The sequence below is a fragment of the Cinclus cinclus genome, chromosome Z (genome assembly GCF_963662255.1).
Source record: "Cinclus cinclus chromosome Z, bCinCin1.1, whole genome shotgun sequence".
In the NCBI taxonomy this organism is placed as follows: Eukaryota; Metazoa; Chordata; class Aves; order Passeriformes; family Cinclidae; genus Cinclus; species Cinclus cinclus.
Window position 1 is genome coordinate 2,016,062 of NC_085084.1, and position 24,188 is coordinate 2,040,249.

Sequence of the window (24,188 nt, forward strand, 5' to 3'; positions counted from 1 at the left end):
TCCAAGGGTTAACACTAATCTGCCAATGCAACAAAACTAAATTGAAAGCAGAGCAATGAGTAATTACTGGTGAACTAATTAATATGAGAATCAGTTAAGTGTAGTAAACAGGATTATTCTAGCTTGGGGAAGTAGTATGTATGCAACCATCAGTTAAAGTGTAAGAAAATCTTAGTGGAGAGAAAAAGCAAATTTTTTTTTTTTCCCCCCAGAGGAAAATAATAACAGTAAAACCTATATCATACTGCCAGGCAATTACTCTTAAATACCAGAGACATCTCATACTTCTGAAGGCAGCTAAACCATGAGATGCATTCAGATACAGATGACTTAATCTTACCATGTCTTCCTTTGTGCCTTTTACTTTGTACATTGTCCATGACTTCCCATCATTACTGTAGGCAATTTTGTAAGATTTTACGTATTCTGGACTTCCAATCCTCTTGGCACCTTGGGTTATAACTCCAGTGACTCGCATCTTCTTCTGCAGGTTTATCTAAAATAACAGCATACTGTTAATCTGAGGGACACAATCCTTGATACCTTTAATTCTCTCTCTCTCTTTTTTTTTTTTACCCTAAATGAGAGGAAAAAACATAGCTGTAGCATTTAAATGACTGCTATTATGCTTGCATTAAGTCTTTCGATCTTCTGTGAATTTCATGTGCAATTGTATAAAGCAAATAAAGAAAAAATTGAACCAAAAGTTTGGACTATGCTTATTTCCCGTATGTGTGCACCCATAAATACGTATATTATAGATAAACAGAAAATTACTGGGATGTTGCTTAATTTTTGGCATATAGGGTTACTCCTACGGATTTCCTGCCTGAAAGGGAAATGAAACAGGGTAATAATTTACCAAAAGCTATATCTTCTGTTCTGTTAGAATCCAATTTGCAATTTTATTGTACCTTACCAAAGATCCTATGTTAGCATCAAGTGAAACTTCTATGTGAAACTAAAACTACATGGAAGTTCTGGCAGCAAAAAAGAAAATTAAGTCTTTTTATCGACTCTCACTGGAAATTCATATGCCTTGAGTTCAAGGCTGAAATTCTAATCCTAAAGCAGTCAATAGCAAAATATCAATCAGTGGACATGAACATTCCTTGTGCGCTCATCTGAGCTGAATGCAACACCTTGAAGTACAATATGAACATTTGTTCAGAGTGAACAAATCCAACGTTACTCCAGCAGCTTTAATTCTATCAATTTCCCTATTTCTGCTAATTTTCTGGAATAGTTGCATTTTGGTGTAGTTTTACCATAGTTCTCCCTAGAAGAAATTATTAAGCACTCACACACCTTCAGATTAACAATGTGTGTTTTTGAGGTTTAGACCCATTGAGAGAGGAGAAGCCTCCTATAAAAACACCAGAATTTTTTTACAGGATCTTTTCCACATATACGAGGAAAGCTCAGGAATATTTGCAATTCCAGTGGGGAGAACTGACTCACAACAGGAATTCACACAGATATAAATTAGAAGAGATTCATGATTTTTTTCAGCCTTGGAAAACTTCTTTTCCCCAATTCCTCGTCCCCCAGAGGGGAAGACAAAATAAAATAAATATGTTATATTTGTAAAAGGACAGCTCCAGAGACTACTCTTGGTCCCATAAGTACATTAAAAATGTAGCTAACATGGAATAGTATCCAGTTAAAGATTTATGTAAGTCTCTCATGAGAAGTTCAGTCTCTGTGTGGAATTTCAGAATATTAATTAACAGGCAAGTAAACCAATTTCCCATGTATTTACAAAATTGATAATAATGAAGTGAATGCCATCTGCAAAACCGAATTAGAAAGCACAGGGAAACATAAACCAGACGTTGATTATTTGCTGACTGGTAGCATCTTCACATTTCACTTCATGGGAAATAGAAGGTATAATGCAACACCAAACAAATTTTGCTTGATCCAGTGATGCAAATAACTAATATTTTTTCAGCTTAATTACAAATTTTTTCTTTTTCCCAAAGTAATAATCTTGGATGGGAATTTATGGGGATTTTAACCACCATGGCTTTAGACAGTGGATGTCCTGTTCCCATTTGCAGAATCTTTCCTTTTAGAGGATTTCTTGATCAGTATCCATCTTTTGAGTCACAAACTGAGCTTTATTTTTAAACGGCATTCCTCAACAAGTATTGAACTTGATACAACACACAAAATAAAACCAGGCTGCCTTGTTCTCCATGGTCTACACATCCTGTCAAGGTTTGCAGAAAAATCCCAATGAAGTGGGAAAAAATAAATGCTTTCAAATGCATATGGCTTGCTTATATAGAAATTCCCTCTGGACTAATGTCATGCTTTTCAGTGAATATGGATACAGCAGGAATTAATTTTCCCTTTGTATCTTTGGGTTCTTTTATGCGTTTTAAATTTTTCAAGTTCTACCTCAGCAAAAATTGAAATTATTACAACTTTAGCAATGGCTGTAATGAAGCAGGTGTTGAAATATTTCTTATTTAATATACTTCAATAGGAAGCTGTGAAGAAATGTGAACTACATCCTTTAGCACTAAAAGCTTTTTGAAACATGTTTTTCTGTGGCACTTATGAGGGAAAAACAGCTCAGGAAGCTCTACTTTGTGGATTCAGACCCAGGAGAGAAAATTATACATTTTAATTACATAGGTTTTAAAACAAAGAGGTGAAAGTCACCAGGGTAGGAACTAAACAATAGCATATCTTTTAAAAAGGTAACAGATTCACTTATTAAGGATCCCTTATAATTATCTAGATGAACTGGAAAAAGCAAGGATGAAAGAAGATCAATAGTGTTTTGGGGGATTTACCTCAGTAATTTAAGTAATATGGCACGGTAAAGGCTTTGTAAGAAGGAGATATGGGCATAGACATTTGTGGAATCTAATTGCAGAGAGAGAGAGAAGAAAATGAAAAAGAAAGAAAAGAAAGAAAAGAAAGAAGAAAGAAAGAAAGAATAAAAGGAAAGAAAGAAAGAAAGAAAGAAAGAAAGAAAGAAAGAGAAAAAAAGAAAGAAAGAAAGAAAGAAAGAAAAAAGGAAGAAAGAAAGAAAAAGAAAGATCCATTTTAACATTTACCATTTAAATTTATTTTAAGAGGAATGGATTCATTGCCCTTTGCTCAAGGGTCTGTGCTCAGCACCAGCTCAGAGGGGTCTCCTGCATCCAGTGACTTCCATGGGACTTGACTTACCCAGGATATGCCAGGGATTTGGCTGCAGTCTGAGAACACCCAGTGCCCTAAAACCTTATGCCATGAGGTTTACCTTATGAAACTGGGATACGGTTCTGTTTAACACCTGCAGGCTATGGAATGTGCTCTGATGGCCTTGGCATGTCAATGAGGAGGATTTCTGGGACTGGAATGAGTGATGAACACTGAGCTGCTCAGGTAAAAGTGTGTTTAAAATGAAGCCAGTAGTCGGATACCAGTGCATTTAAATCTGACTCTACAGGAGCTGGGTTATGCCACACACAGGGTGGATGGTGGAAAGTGCTGGTGCTGAGGAAAGCACCAGGAGAGCTCAGGCATGGAGTCAGCTCAGTTTATGTGAGCTCAGGGACATCAAACATCACCTCATGTCCTCTGTTGGGTTTGCACAGCTGCACATTGAATTCATCCATGCAGCCAAAACAAATCAAATAAAATCACTTGAGGCAGATACCCTCTGGGGCAGTGTACGCCAGAGAGCTGGGGAATAAAATCAACTCCTTAAGTTTAAGAATCCCCTGAAATTCCTTCTAATCTTATTTGTTTTAACCACCAAATTCGTCCCAGCTCCATGATTGCACAGAGCACTCTGATGGTCACAGCAGGTTACAGAGTCATGGCCTTTCTCCAGAGGAGGGGGAAAAATAACCAGGGTGCTCCCAGCACTGAGCCTGTAGGAGTGATTGCCTATTAAACAACTTTCACTAATGCTTTTGACTCCAGTGACTCACTCAAATCTGTTTGGGGGTGCTAAATGTCTGTCTACACCAATGACGACACACCCAATCTAGATTTTACAGGAACCTGAAGAAAAAAAAAATCCATATTGGAAAGGAAATAAAGGAGGAAGGCTTTTTCTCTAAGAGAAAGTGGTAATATGAGCAAGGTAATTTTATGAGTTCCTGTTGATTGTACAGTGCACCATTTTCAGAGGCAATTCAGAGCCAGTCCTGCAAATCTGCATGGTGTGTGTGCCACTCAGCTGGTAGCTGTGAGTTAAGGCAGGAGCTCGTTTTTCATAAACAAGTCCAAAGGGCTCCACAAAACAAAGGCCACCAGTAACTCCTCAGCATGGTTTACAAACTTGAGACCCATAGGAGAAAGGAAGATTAAATTCAGAATTGTAATGTGTGAATGTAACAGAGCAGCAGAGACTGGGACAGCTCCCGTGGAAGGTGTTCATCTTCCTCTACCAATTTATGATCAAATGTTAGCATATTCAGTTTGCAGAAGCTATAAACTGGGCAAAAAAGATAAAAAGCCACCCAAGTCCATCCACCTTATCTACATTATTCCAGGCAGGAAAGGAGAAGAGGGATGAGAAGACAGAGTGACTTTAGGAAGTCCCTTACATGATGCTCCTGGACAGAATCCATAACCATATTCCCCTCATTTTTTATCTCACTGTTAGCAATAACATTTCCTGCAGAACAGCCTTTTCTGAAGTGCTCCTCCAGAGAAAGCTTTCCAGAAATGCTCAAATTAAAGCCTACATGAAACCTTGGGTCTTTGAGACCTTAAATGTAGTTTGAGATTCATAAACAGAAACACATTTTATGGAGAACAAAGGTGTTTACCTGTTCCAGTTATGAGATGGAATAGCATTGTCATAAATAATTCTTCATCTTTTCTAGCACAAAGTAAATATATCTTTACTGCTACTCACCATTACTCACATAAAAATGGGGTTGAATAAGAGATCAAGGTTATGCTGGCATTAAAAGATTTATTACAGCAACCCTTCCCTGCTGATCTCATCAGGTTTTGAAAGATTGAAATTTAATTTTTTTTGTCTCTTCTCTATTTTTTTTAAGTCATAATTCTGACAAAGCTGGAATAGAAAGCACCCAGAGAAACATTTTCTGATGAAAAATAGGGACACTTGCCAAAGGAAATGTTTTTTAATAAACCCTGAAAATGAACAACCTGACACAATTCCCTCAATACCAGGAAAGCCAGTGCGTCTGAAAGCTCCCTCCCGTGCTTCCTTTTCAGTCTCCAGGATTGTTTCCTCCAATCTGAACAGGACAAGGTGCTGTTTCACCCTGGTGCCAGGCCAGGTGCAGAGCTGGGCTGGTGATGAGGAGCAGGAAGGGCACAGCAGGTCAGTCACTATTAACTTCCCTGCTGAAACCCCTCGCTGGCACCTGCACACAAGGTGCTCATCTGTCTTGCCTGTCTGTGGCTTTTTGATACTCTCCTAATCAGCACTGTCAGCAGAGCTCCCCTGGATTTAGTTCAGGGCATTAATGCAGTCAGCACAGTGGCAGTGATGTGTGTTTTAAGCAGCACACAGTGAGGAAATGCAGTGATTTATTGCTGACACGCTGGAAGGGGGTCTGCCCCATGGAGAAAAAACATGTTTTATTGTAAAATATTCACGTGACAGTGTAAATTGATGCCTTGTAATAGGCCGCAAGAGCAAACATTTGTTACAGGTTGCTTTGGAAATAATAATTCCCAGCGTGATTGTGGGATTGCACCTTGAGGACAGACCAATTAAACACTCAGGTTGTTTCTGATCCCAGCCCGTTTCGTTTCACTTTGCAGGTCCAGCAAAACACCCTCATAACTTTGCTATTAAATCCTCTGCCAACTCACCCTCCCGCTGTTTCCAGTTTATCACAGCTCAGGGTAAGAACAAACACCTCTCAGGACTTCCCTGTACTTCCCTGCATCTCAGCCTCAGCCAACCCTCCAAAAAAACAACTCATCACCTTTGCCATCCTCAAGGAGACTTATTCATGTGCCTGCTTTAAATTAGGCATGCAGAATCAGAGATGCAAATTGCACCACTAATTTAATTTGCCTCTCTGTGAAGAGATCAGAATATAGGTTAGACCCTACTTGTATGGAAAACATAAGTACAAGAATTGTTTGGCCCATGCAATGCTAATGTGGAGGAACATATGTTATGAGAATTATCAAAAAGCACCTACTTCATTTGGCTTTTGTTGAGAACTTTCAATTTATGCCTCAGAGAGTTTACATAATTAGACAGACTAAAAACTTGCTTAGTCTGTTCCTTCTTATTATTAAGTCATTATTTTAGTCCCAAAGGTAGTTGTTATGAATGCCATTAACAGGGTTATATGAATTATTCAAACCCTGGCATGCTTAGACTGTCATCTCAAGAAGGGGTCCATAATCAATCTCACATTGTTCAGAAGCTTGTAGCCCTGCAAAATGTCATCTTATTTGCAAAGTATTGATCAAATGACTATTAACTATCTGAAACTGAATGTTACCTAAGAAACTCCAAGGTCATTTATTGTTATCATTAGTTTCTTCATATGCTTTGAGCTTGTGAAAACTCTTCCTGCCTTTGGAATGTTAATGGCTCTCAGAAAGAACTTCCCCACAATGTCTAGAAGACATCCTGAAGAATCAGCCTAAGAATATGTAAATAAAAATGCCAGTGAAAATATCTGGATGTATTTCCCCTTGTAAAATAGCTTTGATCAACAGCTCATAGATCTAGAAGATGTGATGTCAGACTCAGGTCAAAAACATGCTTTTCTTTTCATCCTACATGACAACTGTCTTCCTCAGGGAAAATAAGGGAATTCAAAAAGGTGCAATATTAAAATCAGCATGAAAATACACTCAGGGAAATTTCTGCTTGTGAAACAGCCTCAGATATTGAGAGGTACTTTCTGTCACATACTTTCCATCTGTTGGGTTTTTTTGTTTGTTTGTTTTTTTTTGTTGTTTTTATTTTTTTTAATGACTCTTTGGCAGATCACTCTGGCAATAACTCTGAAGAAAATTATGATCTCATTTCAAGCCCCAAAAGGACAACTGGGAAAAATTCCCATTCTGGCTTCAGTGGTCTGGGTCCTATGCATGCTCTCAGACCAAGAGGTCACAGAATTATAAAATCTTAATGTTTGAAAAGACACCCAGTGTATTGATTAGAGCAGTGCTAACTATCTGAAATCTGAGAAATCTCAGGACACCAGACTTCCCTGGCCCTGTGTGGCCCCTACTGTGAGATCCCATTGCACATTCCCAGCTCATTTTAAAAGTGGGAAACTAAAGCTAACTTAGACCCTCCACCAGAAAAACTTATCTAGTGATAATAGTGCCACCAAACGCTGCACAACCTGTATTAAAATATTTATCTTTACCCCCTTTCCTCATGGTCAAGGTAACCCTAACCAAACTTTGAGGATAACCCATTAGTTGCAGAGACACTGGTTGTGTGGGGACAAGGTTTGGGATGGACACAAGGCGGGTAAAGAGCCAGTGAAGCACACACGGGGCAGATGGATTTGTGATTGATGAAAAAGGCTGCACCACTCAAATGATTTCTTAGCCCCCAGATGCTGTTACAGAACAGAGAAGGTTGGCTCAAATTATTAATAATATCTCCTGAACACTAAGGGATTGATAATTTGTTGAATCACTACAACCACATTCATGAAGTGTTTTATTATCTTTTAAAATTAAGGCTGAAAAGTTAAAAAAAAAAAAAAAGAAGAGCTGATATAGAAATATTAAAAGTTACTCTTTGGTGAGATTTTCTGTATTTATCTGTACATTTTTCCTCAAAATACATTTTCCTTCTACAAACATTTGCAGGCAAAACACTAGGTTAAAAAATAATTAAATATTGCTTGGTTTTGTGATAGACAATCTTTGAAAAGTCTCACTGAGACAGCTGAGGCTTGAGCAGTGATTTTTTTTATCTTAGCCACTCACGGAAAGTCCTAAGAGTGCAAGAGTAAAATACACTCCCATTTTTCAGTTCACAGAATTCACGCGTGGCTTTAAATTGGAAGGTCTTTGGGATGGTGAACACATTCCACCTTTTCCAGGGGAGGTCTAGGAGGGTGAGTTGACCTCAGCCCTTGTTGTCTGTGGCAGTTCTCATGGTGCTGGTGACTCTGTGTGCTTCGAGCAGCCTGGACTGCTCTGAAACTGAGGTGACATGAACTCGGATTGAGAAGCAGGTCCAGAGGGTTGTAATCACTGTCATGGGGTCTAGGTGGGGATGTGCCACTGGTGGTGTCCCCCAAAGGTTCATTACTGGGGCATAGAATTGTTTAACTAGTTCCTCAATGATTGGATGAGGGGTGTGTACAGTTCACTGGTCAGTGAAGGGTCCTCAGCAGTTCACTGACCACGTGTGGCTGGGATGAGTGGACAAAACCCTTGAGGGGCTGTGAAACCCTTCAAAGAGACCTTGGCAGGGTGGAGAGAGGCAAAGAAATGTCTGAAACTTAATAAGAGGAATTCAGGTGATGCACCTGGGCAGGAGCAACTCCAGGCAACAGCACAGGCTGGAGGGAACCTGCTGGAACAGCTCTGTGGGGAAGGACCTGGGGGTTCTGGTGGGCAGTGAGCTGTCCCTGACCAACAGAGTGTCCTGAGGACAATGAAAGTCAATGGGATTTGGGGGGACACTGGGAAGAGCATTGCCAGCAGGTCAGGGAGGGGATCCTGCCCCTCTGCCCAGCCCTATGAGGGCACATCTGGAGTGCTGTGTCCAGCTCCTCCTCAGGACAGCACAGGGAGCTCCTGGAGCAGCTCCAGGTGAGGGGAACAAAGGTGAGTCAGGGCCTGGAGCATCTCTGTGCCCAGGAAAGGCTGAGGGAGCTGGGGCTGCTCAGCCTGGAGAGGAGCCCCAGCTGGGAGGGGGCCTCAGCCCTGGGTGTCCCTGGGTGTCTGTCTGTCTGTGCCTGTGGGTCTGTCTGTCTGTCACTGTGTGTCCTTGTGTGTCTGTCTGTCTGTCCCTGTGTGTCTGTCTGTCTGTCACTGTCTGTCTGTCCCTGTCTGTCCCTGTGTGTCCCTGTATGTCTGTCTGTCTGTCCCTGTCTGTCTGTCTGTCCCTGTCAGTCTGTCCCTGTCAGTCTGTCCCTGTCTGTCTGCCCCTGTGTGTCCCTGTATGTCTGTCTGTGTGTCCCTATCTGTCCCTGTCTGTCTGTCCCTGTCAGTCTGTCCCTGTCTGTCTGTCCCTGTCTGTCTGCCCCTGTGTGTCCCTGTATGTCTGTCTGTCTGTCCCTATCTGTCCCTGTCTGTCTGTCCCTGTCAGTCTGTCCCTGTCTGTCTGTCCCTGTGTGTCTGTCTGTCCCTGTCTGTCTGTCCCTGTGTGTCTGTCCCTGTGTGTCCCTGTGTGTCTGTCTGTCCCTGTGGGTCTGTCTGTCTGTCCCTGTGTGTCTGTCTGTCCCTGTGTGTCTGTCCCTGTGTGTCCCTGTGTGTCTGTCTGTCTGTCCCTGTCTGTCTGTCCCTGTGTGTCCCTGTCAGTCTGTCTGTCTGTCCCTGTCTGTCTGTCTGTCCCTGTCAGTCTGTCCCTGTCTGTCTGTCCCTGTGTGTCTGTCTGTCCCTGTCTGTCTGTCCCTGTGTGTCCCTGTGTGTCTGTCTGTCCCTGTGTGTCCCTGTATGTCTGTCTGTCTGTCCCTGTGTGTCCCTGTGTGTCTGTCTGTCCCTGTGTGTCCCTGTATGTCTGTCTGTCTGTCCCTGTCTGTCTGTCTGTCCCTGTCAGTCTGTCCCTGTGTGTCCCTGTGTGTCCCTGGGTGCAGGGAGGGTCAGAGCAGGGCTCAGCAGTGGCACCAGAACCGCAGGCAGGGACTGAGCCCAGCAATTCCCCTGCACTGGAGGCAGAACTTCTGCCCTGGGCAGTGCCCAGCCCTGAGCAGGCTGCGGGATCTCCTCCCTGGGGATGTTCCACACCTACCTGGACACAATCCCACCTGCTCTGGCATGGCCCTGCTGGAGGTGGCACCACATGAGCCACTGTGGTCCCTTCCAAGCTGATCCATCCTGGGATTGTGTACATTTATATATGCCTGCATACCACACACACACAAAAAAATCTTAATATTCTGGCATGTAATCTTACTTTTTCTTGAACTTTGTTCCCTGAACCTGAGCTTTATTAAAATAACTTGAAACAACACTTTTCCAGAAGTCAAGTCTAGCAAGTGAATGAGGATCATTTGCTTTGCCAGTTTTTAGGTAAATGGCTAGAAGGTAAAAGTGACTCACTTGACTATCACACATCATCATGGCATCATCTCACAGATTTGGATGCTGTCCTCCCCACAAGGTGACTATGATACCCACACATCATTCCATTATGGATCACCACACAGTTGCTGGGGCACCTTTTACTTGCTTCTTCCTGATGCAAGAAACCATGAGGACACACTTTTTTTTTTTTTTTTCCTCCTGGTGTGACCACTGTCTAAGTTCTGACTGCTTTTGATATCAGAGTAGCAAATGGGAAAAAAAATATTTTAAACGGACGGTGCAGAAAAAAGGGAATAAAGTATTCAAAGGTCCTGTTGCTTCAGTCCTTCAGCCACATTAGGTGGGGTAATTAAGGAAAGCTGGCACGGGGGCTGACAGAGCATGGTATGGATGGTGTTCCTAACAGCATCAAGCTTCAGTTGCCATGGGGATGCTGACTCTGAACTGATGCTTCTGTGCACCCAGAAACCTCAGCCCAAAGTTGTTTGAATATGGGATGAAAGCAGGAGGTGTGGTAGGAAATGGATACCAAGATATGGGGCACCAGGGAGTCTGTGGGTGATTACACTAAGAAATAGGCTCCTGGTCCCTTTGTTTTCTGCTCTCAGTACATAAATTACATTTTCGGCCCGCAAGCTAAATGTGGAGATGCTGAGGGAGGTCTGCAGAGAGCAGACACTGGTATTGAGTTCACTGAAGTCAGTGAATTTATGGCAGGCTTTGGCTAGCAGACAACCTCTTCTAATTCCTGCAGAACAAAGGTCCTGTGTGGCATTGCTTTAATTCAACTGCACTTTCCTTATTAGTTTCTTTTCTCCACAGCTAAGGGCTTTCAGGTACTTACTGCCTCTCCTCAGTGTCCGCCAAGGAAATCCTTCTATGATATTGAGCCAAATTTTGAGGTATTGAGGGGAAAAAAACAACAACAACAACAACAACAAAAAAGCAGAACTTTAACAACCTTTTAGCATTTAACTTAGCAGGTTAAATCTTTGTGGTGCATGTCACCTTGCAGGGTGACTCTGAGGCTGCACTTCATAAAGTTCACCTGACACTGAGATGAGAGCTACATTAAGTGATATAAAACATTTAAGCTGCAGTGACAGGTATTTTTGGAAGCCCGTACACCAGTGCTCATGAATGAGGAAATGAACTTTGACAAAATGAATGGTTTCACAGATGGCAGTTTGCTTGGAGCTCTCACCAACAGATGTTTGAGTGAATGTTCTGCAAGGCCTCTGTGTATTTTGGGTTTTATCATTTCATTAGCAAATAGCTATCACCTGGTGTGCACTTGCTCTTTGGAAGGTCTTGATGAGGAAACTGCTAACATGTTTTTTTTGAGGTTTTTTTTTTTTTTTAGGAAAAAAACCCACACAATACTTCATGGTTTTCTGCTTGGGGACAAGAATGATGGAACTTTAGTGGTTTTTTTTGTTTTTTTTTTTTAATGCAAATAATATTTGTGTCTGTCATAGCAGTTTATGATTAGATTTGTGAGATTCATAGTCACAGATTTCATTAGGCCACGGGACTGAAAGTCCCAAAAAGGTGAGGCTGAGCACCAGAGGTGGGACTGGAACCAAAAGTGGTGTGGAGACACTTTTGTAAAAACCAAATTAAGCCTCAATCAAAATATAAATTATACCTAACAATAATAATATTCCAATATATTTAGAGGGTTTTGTTTGTTTGTTTGTTTGTTTGTTTGTTTTTAAGCATTCTGTGTCCTTTTCAAGAAAAAAAAAGACTAAGTAAATTTATTCTAAATAAGACAGAGGTCAGGGAAATATTTTGCCTGAATCTGCTGGGCTATGTCCCTTTCCATCACAGCTCATCTTTTTTATTAAAAATGTCTGCAGCAAAAGTGTTTACTTATAGTGAAGAAATTTTCTTAAAGCTGTGCAAAGCTATTAAAAAAGCTACATTAAAAGCAGAAAGTATTATTTACAACAGACACGCTGAGATTGTAAATAAACCAAATATGTTTTTCTTTGGACTGGAGTACTAATATATTCAATGTGCCAATCAGAAGTTGGGCACATTTTCCATCAAACTGTTGTATTTCTCATTATTGTGTTTCATCGGAACTTTAGCACATAATTTCAGAAAAGCTATTTGGGGAATAAATTAGAAAAAATATAGAATTATAATTCTCTTTCCATATATTCTAAGTAAGACTTGTAGTTTTTCCATCTTGAAATTACAACTTGACTTAAAAAAATTAATTCTAAAAAGAAAAAACATATGAAATATAGAGGGAAAGGGATTAAGTCTTTGAAGGAGAAACCCCAAATTAAATATTTGGGACCACTTTGTATGCAATAAAAACTACAGCAAAAAAGCTGAATAATAAGCCTAAAACAACTTTACTTCCCACTTTTTGATTCTGCAATCAAACTGAGCAGTCTAACTTTTTTTTTTTTTTTTAGATTAATCCTTTAATCTTCCAACTACTCACAATAATAAATATTTGAGCATTTTATTTAGAAAAAACAATTGGTAACCATACCATTGTCCCTGGAGAAACGGTTTATTTTAGTGAGGGATAACAAAATAGTTTTTTTTTAAATTCTATTTAATATTTTATATTTATGCACAACAGTCTCCAGCAACAGGTCAGGTGTTCAAACACATCTCTCACACAGTGGCATGATGCTCAATAACTAGAGCATCTTCTCAAAATTCTCCAGGTGCAAGCTGTGCTCGAATCTGCTCTTGGTGGCTGTGGGTTAACACCTTATAAAAAACAATTTCCATGTCCAAAAGACCACAAAACACCTAAAGCTGTGGATAGGGGAAAAATTAATTAGGAAATGTGAGGATGGTTAAAACTGGGAGACCAACCTGGGAGTGATGAAACTGGGAGAGGAGGAGAAGTGTAAAGGCACAGCATAGATTCCTAGGTTAGAATTCACTAGAGGAGCAACATTCCCAAACTCCTGCTGGCAGTTTGTGTTAGAGATCAGCTGCTATTATGATTTTGGATATGGTAGAGGGATAACAATAATCCTGCCTGTGGCCATATCTATTCTGATTCATACAGCCTTAAAAAGAATAACTAATATAGAAATAGAAAAATACAGATGCAAGGAATGAGCAGAGAAAAAGTGAAATCAGAATAAAACAAACCAATGTATTTTAAAACTGTAAATGCGAAAGGACAGAAGGGGAAAGAGAAGCTGCTGTTAAAAAAAAAAAGAGTTGAGAAAAAAAAGCATTACTGGAACAGTCAATGTGAGCATTCTGGTTATACTTCAGGACCAATTAATGAAAAATAGACATATGTGATTTTTTTGGTCATTGTATTTGCAGATGATAAAAGTTAATATCACTAATAAAGTGTTAAGCAGTACACAGGTGCTATTTTACCACAGCCAACCTGTGATGAGAAACAGAGGTCGGGAGAACTTTAAAAGGCAGATGTGACTTAGTCAGACCTTAATTTGCTTCCAAAAATATGGTCAGTGACCCTTTAAATCACCAGCCAATTACAAGCATTGTAGTGCCATTACTAATTACATGCTGAGAGTGTGAATTTAAAATGGCAATTTCAATTTTCAGTTCATTGGGAGACTGCAGGAAAGTGAAATTGCATATTAATTAGTTCACGTGTATCAGGCACCTGAAAGATTAGAGGAAAAAAAAAAGAAATAAACTTCTCCACTCATTACAAGTGAGTTATAAGCAGAACACTCAAACCTTTTATTTGCCAGGCTGCATATAAATAAAGAAATTAAATGACAAAGAAAATTGATAATGATGGAACAAGGCAAAAATAGCTACAGGCCTGTATATAATCATACTTCGAGGGACTTTGCCCATTGCACACGGCTTCCTTTAGAATTTATCTAGCATTAGAAGCTACAAGAGGGGAACAGGCGATTGCTTCAGGTTCATTGCGCTAAATGTTAATTTGCACGTCCTGAAAATTGATTTTCTGGCTTTGTAAATCTCCACTTAATCTCTGCCAAGCACTCACACCGTTTTCCAGTGCCTTCTTCTGGACCAGGTGCTTCGTCAGTCGGAGCAGCCTGGAAAAGGTTCCATGTGCAGGCTGCTCCCAGTAGGGTCTGGGAAAAGGCTGGTGACACAACAGAGTCAAAAAAAACAAACAAACAAACAAAAAAAAAATCCCAAAAACCTCAGGTGGAGGGTTTAACATCTTTTTTTTTTTTGTCCCATGAAACCAAAGGCAGCCAGAAATTTAGCCCAAATCTGACTTTTCTGTACCCCTCCACAAGCACCTACAGAACATCTCCCTGGGCATTGCAGGACCTGTGCAAAAGTATGACGTGGGATTTCTGCTTCTTCTCTCATCAGAAACTGCTCACCCACACGAGGGTCAGACAGTGTTTGTTTCTTTAAGCTTATTTCATGCTTGAAGAACAAGGGAGTGCTCTGATGTAAAGGACTACCATATATAAAGTATGAGTTTGTGGATGTCTCCACCTTGCCAGATCTAAAAAGAGTTTCTGCAGAACACTGAAAAGCACTTTTTCCTTGCAACTGTCATCTCCGTAAAAAGTTTCAGATTTTCTGGTTCCAGATGTTTTAAAGAAAGAGAAAAGGAAAGAAAGAAATTCCCTCAAGACCTCTGCTCTGAAATCACCAAGAATAATTTTAATTTTGCCCTGAAAAAAAAAAAAAAATTGGCAAACTTTGTGAAAATTAAAGACTAAAGTTTACTTTACAAGAAAAATGAGAAGAAGAAAGGAATGCTTAAAACATATTAGTTTTATGATGTAAGCTTCTCAAAATTCCTTATTCCCTGCGGTTGTCAAAATTACAGAATAATTTGTATATAATAACTGGAATAACCTCCAAAACTCTAAAAGAAAAAGAACAAATTCTTCAGACCTGATGCCATGGGCTAAGATTTTAGGCACATCTTCTCCACTGGTCTGATGTTCCTTGCAGGTAAGAGCAGAGGGAAAACTTCCCGGGGAGCAAAGCACAAATGTGAAGGCATCAGGCCATTAGATATCCCCATCCAGTTCATCTCCTCTAAAAGACATGTCTAGGGAGCCAGTGCTGAATGATATTGAAATCTTTCTCCAGCTCACTGAATAAAGCCCACACTCTAACACAGCCCCAAAGCTGACTTTTCATTATCCACTAAAGTTACATTAGCTTTCTACTCCCATGGAAATAATTCCGCTCAGGTCCCCCTGTGTGATCCTTTCCAGTTCTTTTCAATGTATAAATTTTACAGACTTCCTAACCCCTCTGATCTTTATGGAGGAAAACTGGCTTACGACACATTGAAGGGCCTTTGTGTTTTCACTCTGCAATAAATAACAAGCAGCAATACCAGTTTTCGTTTTTCAGAGCTGACAAAATCCTGCACTCCCACTGCACCAGTTTCAGAAAACTTCATCAAACCGTGCTTTGTGTCTGCTCTCCATGCAAGAAAAATGAGAAGGCGACTCTGTATGCTTCCCCTCCAGATATTTAGGAGACTCCCATAAAAATAAAACTTGGTAGTCAGGGCGAAAACATTGAATATGAACCAATATTAATATCATGTACACCAAGGTAACCTCAAGAAGAGTGTGTGTGACACAGCTGAGGGCATTGTGGGCAGTTCAACTTAGTGCTGGCAGATAAAATGCTTAAGCACCATGTTTTGCTAAATCCTGCAGTGGGCTCACTGGAAGGGAAGCATCCTCCTCACACATTGACCATTCTGACCAGTGCAGAAAGTTTCACCATAAGTATCTAACTCATTAACATTTATTAACCAACATCTTAAATTGCCAAAGCTTTGCCCAATCCATGTATCATGAGAACAGCATCCAAGCAAAGAGCTACAGCAACCACGAGATAATTACCTTCATTAAAACACTGCCACAGGACTTAATACTCACTGCTTTTACTGAAGCCATTTTTTTGGGCACAGAGAAATCCAGCTCACAGTGAGGGCACTGCCATCTGAATCACTCCAGCAATAACATGCTTGAGTGGGATGAGAAAAACGTGTATTTTCAGCCCCATGGATTTGTCTGAACTAACAGCTGTTTCAACCTTAATTAAAACAGTTTTTGTTACATCCAGTAATACTTAACCTGTGTGCCCAGAGCAGCTCAGCAAAAAAGACCAGCTCTTCCAGCATGCCCTGGCACTGCCCAAACCACACTTCAAGCACTGGACGAGATTTCTCCACCACGAGATAATGCTGTGCTATCCTTCTAAGAACCTGACCACCAAATGCAACATATGTTGAAAGCAGCTTCTTTGAAAGGAGCCTGTATAAATCTGCTTCCACGGTTTACAGCCGCAGTGGAACATATGCACACGTTTTTTTTTTAAATTAAAGGAAAAAAAGTAAAAAAAAGGCTTGTGCATTTGTAAAGTCAAGATTATCACTGTTTTGAAACTAAATAGTCCCTTTTAGCTTTGGCTATGTCCCTGACAGTGAATAAGAATCTAGCTGGTCATTAGCCACTTGTCTTCATCAGTTTCTTAAGTGACACTGGCAATCGAATCAAGGGTATTTTTTTTCCTCCTCAGCTCCATCTGTTACCTGAATCCATGGCCATCTGTCATTTTCTGCAGCAGTCCAGGCATTCACAAGACCCTTCTTATTAAGCCGTGCATAGTAGGGGTACCACTTCTGGAGTCCAAAAAGAGCTCGGTGGGTGGACGATGCAGTGATCTGTTGGTTGGACACAATCCCTCCTTCTATCCCTAGTGGGCCAGAGCACCCTGCAAATGGGAAGAAAAAACAAAACAAAACAAAACAAAACAAAACAAAAATAATTTAACTGGAATGATCAATTGTTCTGAGTCTCACGCCGCTGTAATTACAATAACATGCAAATACATCCAAAATGTCATGCCAAGTGCAGCTTAGAAGAAATCTAAAGTAATTGACTATATCATCTTTTTGCAGAAACAAAAAAATACAAAAGTATTGCTTGCAAATAACTATTCTCATTAAATTTAATGAAATTGATTAAACTTTCAATTTCTTTTAGCTTGTTATAGCTGAAGACCTGTGAGTTGGGTTTTATCCACACAAAGAAAGAAAAAAATCCTCACATTCAAATATTGAAATGATTATTAAGAGAAAATTTAAAATTCTATAATTACTGCAAAATTCCATATTGTTGTTCTTGCCTCAAAATTCAGCATTTAACCAATGTGCTGCAAATTGTTATTGCAGTTATCTCTAGAAATATGAAAATAGACATAAGTTATCATTAGTTATATTACAAATATTTAAAGGTTTATCCATTTAATCAGAAAGTCTCAAAGTATACATTTAACCGAAATGCTCCAGAGTTCATAATTTTGTGTATGGCATTCATCATTAATTTATTCACCAGAAATACTTGTTGGCTTATTTTTTAAAAATAATTAAGATATTTCTGCATACACTGTTTTTTGAAGCCATTCCATTGGGCAGGGGAGCAAAAGCATTCAGCTATTGTGAGCAATCTGAAGTGGGAAAATTATGAAAATTCATTACATACAAACAATCAGCAGTTCATCTACTACTCAACACCCAACTGAGTATTTGAGATTTTCCTTTCCTCTGTTCTGATGCAGAGTCTGGAGAGAAGGTAATCACAAGAATTACTCTGGTAGTCAGTGTTACTCTGTCACCCAAAAGATCTTCTGCTTTGCAGGTCAGCTGCAATTTTGGCAATTTCAAATGCCACAGGACAGATGTTTACCTACATTTCAGGTTTTCTCAGAAACCTGGCAGTGTTTCACCTCAAGCAGTACCCAAAAATGAACTCTGAAATCTCACCATTGAGAAATTCCTAACACCACAGGGGCAGAAAGTCACAAATAATTTAATTCCTCATTAATTTAAAGGTACGGAGAAGGAAAAGTGACCAGTACCATTTAATCCTCTCAACACAAGGTAGCACAGTCCCCAGGAGTGGGGTGTCACTGATGATGGAGACAAAGATAAACTGAAGTTTCAAGTTGATTTTGGTGAAGGACAAGAACATGCCTGTGCTCTGAAAAGGTAAAGCAAAGCTCCCATAGAGGTGGGCTTCAGGGAGTGTTCCTCCTTTAAAACCTGGCCCAAACTTCCAGGAGATGCTCAAATGAAATCCTGGCCCCGCTTAAATCAATGAACGACTTACGCCACGTAATGATTTCACACGGGTTTTTTACCAGCCCACAAAGCTCAGATAGAACATAAACTCCTCATGCTACTTCTCTTTATCAGCCAAAAAATAAAGGCTTTGCCTTTGGCACTTGACTAATAACTGCACAAAACATGACAAAACGTGGCTCTCTCCTGTTGCTGTGCCAGGCATGAGGCGGCACCAGAAGAAAACAAACCCTTTGTCACCAGCATGGGCAGGAACCATGTGGAACACACTCAGAAAAACCCACGCATGCTGGGAAAGTGTCATTCCTCATTGTGTTTTCATCAAGCATTACTTGAGGATTGAAAGGCCCATTCAAACCTGAGCCGTTTCTGAAGCATTTTTCATTGGAGCAGAACGAAATCTTTTGGTGTGTAAACTGCTGCGTCTTGCTTGCAAGACAGAGGTAAACTACTCTTGCCTCCTAAGAAAAGTGGATGTTTTCAAAAGTTTCTTATAGCTAATTGCTAAAAAAATCTGTGCTGTTTCATAATGGAAAGGGAAGTTCACACAGATGTGTCTTTGTAACTCACCCGTGCCTACAGGACACAGGCATTAAACAAATTAAACATCTTTAACAGCTGCAATCACAGGCTGATAATTATTTAAAAATAGAGATGTGAGAAAATGGAAGAGAGGTTTTATGAGGGGACCTTAAAAATGAGGCATGCTGGAGCCATGTTGATATTTGCCACGTCTGTTACTGCATCTCGTGTCTGAGATGCATTAAATGTTTTTTGAAATACGTGTGAAGTCCTTACAGGACACAATTGAATCTTCCTTTCTAATGAAAACAATTTCCTTTCTAAGTTTAATTGCCAAGCACAGCACTTAACACTATTTTTTGCAGCTATGACCATACATACTCAGCAGTGTTTATCTTCTCCTAGCTTTAGGAGGATTATCCCTGAAATCCAAAGAAAATTGCTACCTTCAGGGAACAGGTACTTTACTGTACAAGCTCCTTATTTTCTTTGCAGTTCCAGTCATGGTTTTGTCACGTTTGTCAGTTTTTTTTCAATCTGAGCTAAACAAAGAAATTACCACTCCTAAAAGTTAAAATTACCACATTAGAGATACCTTCAACTTTGGTGTTCAGCTCAGACATAATACCATGAGATGTGTGGAAAGTGTGAGACTAGATAATAGTTAGTTTCTAAACAATATTATATGTCTTAAATTGTCAGAATTTTTTTTAAAATTTATTTTTATTTAGTGAACAGCCAAGTTTCATCAGAAGTTTCATTAGGATACTGTCAGTGAGGTTCTTCCACTGTTAAAAAAATCTGCCCTTTAAATCTGCCCTTTTACTCACCCTTTAGGTATTCATTATAATCAGACATAATTTTCTACAAAAACCCCTTTCAATTCACTTTATCACGTAAAATCAAATCTTGAACATATTTTTGGATAGTCAAATACCACAGCAAATGGACTTCCCCTATCCATATGCTCATTAATTTCTTCCAAAAACTCCACTAGATTAGTGAGTCACTCTTTCTTCTTCTAAAAGCTCTAATGGGGCTATTATTCTCCAAATTCACAAGAAATTTGTTTTTGCTGAAAACTCTCAGCTGAATGACCTGTCTCTGGTTCCATTAAATGTGGTTTATTACTAAAAGACTGGTTACAGACCAGTTCTTGCAGACAATATTAAGTTTTGGACACAAAACCCACTTTTCTTCAAGTTATCAATTATTTATTAAGGTGTTTAAGAGATGTGATATACTATTGGCTATTAACAATGAAAACAGCCAACAAGAGTTTTTTCAGTTTGTTTTTTTTTTTTAAATTGAGGTGCATATTTTTTCAGAACAAGTGCAAGATGCATTAGATTTTATTTTTATGCTTTTTCTTTTGTTAAATCCATGGTTTTTTTAACAGAAATCATGACACCAATGACATGAATGGCAATGAAATTATGACACCCAATTATTATTGGGAAATAATAATATCACTACAGTGATTGTGTACAATTCAGACTGGTCAATGTGAGTCATTAAATAGAAAAAAATAGATATTTTTATTACTTAAGGCAGACACATTGGGGTATGACAATATAATTGATGCAAAGAAGTAAAGAAAAATTAAACAGCAATTAAGCTGCCTGATATGATACAGGTTCACAAGGCAGATTTTGTCACCTGGAGCTGTTATTTCAGTGTCATTAAAAAAGCAAGATACTAAGGCAAGCAATACTGGTGTTAATCCTACAGTGACAATTATGGGTATGAACAAAATGAAACCCATTTAATGCTTCTCTTCTTCTCAGCAAACACACACCTATGCCCATAAAAATCTCACTATCTATGGAGATAACAATGCCAAAGTGTACCAAGAGCCAAGTGAATGGATCCAGAGAAGGATGGGAAAAGTCAGTAACAGAAGTTAATTTTTCAGTTCTCCTGAGAGTCCCCACCACATGAAGACAGCAGAGTGATAAACCCGCATTGAAGGCTTCTTTTACAACCGTAATTAGATGTAGAAACACTACACACCACTCTGCACCACAAACCAGCTGGATTTTGGTGCAGGTTTCCCTTGTAGACCAAGGTTATGGGGGTCAGACAGCTCCCCAGACAAGGATGTGGGTTCTGTGCTTCCACCCTTATCTGTGGCAACAGCAAATCCCTCCAGCTGAACAGTAATATTTGAGCAAAACAAAGTAAGTGACAGCTTGCTGTGGTATACAGTAATATCTCCTCAGAGGAATATTAAAATAGGGAAATAAGTGTCTGATTCCTGTTCTTTATAGTGAAAAGACAAACTATTTTAAGATAAAGAGTTACTACAGTAAGAGATAATATGCAGAAAGCACTGGGTAAATTTGAGCATATTTAATTTTAACTTTTTACATTTATGTCAGTCCACAAATTAAGCATAACATCCAAATGGTTTAAAAATTGCTTGAAAATGTGAGTATTATGCCTCTGGAACTAGAATGAAAAGGTTTCTTGTTATTGATGATGAAACATTCCTGATTTTGCAGCACGAATGTATAACTCATTTCCTCTGTTGGTCTGCCTCTAGCTAACGTCATCAAAACAAACAGATGCAAAATTGAAGGCAAGGAGAAAACAAATCTGCTTTAGACATCTGCAATCCTTTCTTTCTCCCAGCACCTCATTTTCTGGAATCAGATTACCCTGGCTGTGCTTAGCAGGGCCTGGCCATGGTGCTGAGCACAAACCCTGACAGTGGGATTACAGATGACCCCTGGTCCTGCACTAACTCCTGCTGCTTCCCACCATCCAGCCCAGGCTCCTGTTTCTTCTTCTCATTCCACCTGCCACACAAATATCCTCGCCCAGTTTGTTCTGCCGGGGACAGCTCTTGGATAACAGCAAGTCTGATTTTTAGGAGCTCGTTAGATGGGTGTTTGGGAGTCTGTGACCAAAGTGCCCACCCATATGAAAAGTGATGTTTTTGCAGTGCTTGCTTTTTCACAACCATTCCATGATAACCCAAACATCTTCTCTGTAACTGCTACCCAAAGTGCTTTTGCAGAGAGGAAACACAGCTTCTATTCTTTCTTGAGGTTTCTGTGGACCCTCTCATGATTTCAGTGATGTGACAGTCCCCAGATGCCAGCTTTACCCCTGGACATTAGGATTACAGATGACCACTGATATTTAATTAATTAATGCTAGTGTCTGTATAGATTACACACACAAAATCTAGGCTTCTGTATATTTCTTCTTGTTCTTTCACACAGAGATTTCCACTCCCTGGCTATGAGCAATTTTCCACACTGCAGCCCCCAGCCTGGGATTCACATCCCCCTGATGGATATTCAGAGGGATTTCCTACCTTGAGCAAGTGTGCAAAAGACTTTTACTTCCAGCATAGCACAGGAACATATGGAGACAGCAGTGAAAGCAGATTATATTTTTATCTATATAATGTTGTGATTGAAATAGAGGGTGGGTATTCAGGACTGGTTTATTTGGTTTTAATCGGGTAATTCCTCCATTCTGCTCCTAGAGTAGGATGGAATAGGATTGAAAAAAAATCACATCAAAACCCTTTTATTAATGGATTAATGACGGGGAACTGCAACAGAGAACAAAGTTGAAGAAGAGACCTATCCAAGAGGAGTAAAGTTAAACTTCTGATTTAGGAAGATCCATAAACTGAAGACTTTTTGAAGTTGGGAAAGTACACTGGGGCAACTGTTTCTTGGTGCTTTTCCCTTTTCTTACACTCATTCATCAATAATTCACTTCTGATTACTGTCTAAAACACAGCCAATGGATTGTCATCAGACCAAAGATTGTTATTCCTATGCTCAAAACCAAGGGTACATCTAAAATTTCGTATCTGAAAAGCTTCAATCAGATTAAAAAAAAATAATATATATATATATATATATATTTTCTTAGTATCTCTCCATAAGGTGAATGTGTTTGTGTTGAACTCCTTCACATTAAAAGTACTGACATGAGCCCTAGGTATGTTCATAGTGATTTTAAGGGAACTGCACTGGGAAGAATTCCAGAATGAAGATTTGTGAATCCTTATCTGAGAAAACCATAGCATCAAACTATCGTGAAAAGTCTCTATCCAAAGAAATGCCAACTACATTGCTGCAACAAAAACAATTAAGGAGGCTAAAGCTCAGTTTGAACTTAATTTGGCAAATTTTGTAAAGGATAATAACAAATGTCTTTACAAATATATTAATGGTAAAAGGAAGGGTAAGACCAACTTTTGTTCTTTATTGGATGAGAGAGGGAACTTAGTAACTGCAGATGAGGAGAAGGCAGAAGTGCTTAATGCCCTCTTTGCCTCAGTGTTTAGTGAGAAGATGGCTTGTCCTCAGGACAGCTGTCCTCCTGGGGTGGCAGATGGTGTCAGGGAGCAGAACGGTCCCCCTGTTATCCAGGAGGAGGCAATCAGAGAACTGCTGAGCTGCTGGGATGTTCATAAATCTATGGGATGAGATGGGATCTGCCCCAGGGTGATGAGGGAGCTGGCAGATGAGCTTGCAAAGCTTCTCTCCATCATTTACCAGCAGTCCTGGGACACTGGTGAGGTTCCAGATGACTGGAAGCTGGCCAATGTGACACCCATTTATATAAAAGGGTGGCAAGGAGGATCCTGGTAATTATAGGCCAGTTAGCCTGACCTCAGTACCTGGTAAGGTTATGGAACAGTTTATACTGAGTAACACCACACAGCACTTAGAGCATGGCCAGGGGATCAGACCCAGAATGGGTTTAGGAGAGAGAGGTCATGTTTGACCAACCTGATCTCCTTTTATGACCAGGTGACCTGCCTGGTGGATGCAGGAAAGGCTGGGGATGTTGTGTACCTGGACTTCAGCCAGCCCTTTGACACTGTCTCCCACAGCATTCCCTGGAAAAGCTGTCAACCCATGGCTTGGACAGGAGCAGTCTGTGCAGGATTAAGAACTGGCTGGATGGTCAGGCCCTGAGAGTGGTGGTGAATGGTGCCACATCCAGCTGGGGATCAGTCACCAGTGGTGTCCCCCAGGGGTCTGTGCTGGGGCCAGTCCTGTTCAATATTGTTACTGATGACATGGGTGAGGGCATTGAGTCCTTCATTAGTAAATCAGCAGATGACACTAAGCTGGGAGCATGTGTCAATCTGTTGCAAGGTAGGAGGGCTCTGCAGAGAGACCTGGAACAGTTGGATGGGTGGGCAGAGTCCAATAGGATGAGGTTATTAAGTCCAAGTGAATCCTGCATTTTGGCCACAATAACCCCTGCGTCGTTACAGGCTGTGGATGGAGTAGCTGGACAGTGCCCAGGCAGAAAGGGACCTGGGGGTGCTGGTCCCCAGCTGGCTGAACATGAGCCAGCAGGGTGCCCTGGTGGCCAAGAAGGCCAATGGCCCCTGGCCTGGATCAGGAATGGTGTGGCCAGCAGG

At 40.2% G+C, this 24,188-nt stretch overlaps 1 protein-coding gene across 1 annotated transcript in view; it reads right to left on the reverse strand.

Annotated features, from left to right (window-relative positions):
• Positions 1-24,188, reverse strand: part of EDIL3 (EGF like repeats and discoidin domains 3) — a 229,900-nt gene that overhangs the window by 50,524 nt on the left and 155,188 nt on the right. Inside the window, exons 6-7 of the mRNA XM_062514022.1 lie at positions 16,709-16,890; positions 341-496 (exon numbers count right to left, since the gene is read on the reverse strand). Coding sequence (XP_062370006.1) covers positions 341-496; positions 16,709-16,890 — 338 coding nt within the window. The remainder of the gene's footprint in view (positions 1-340; positions 497-16,708; positions 16,891-24,188) is intronic.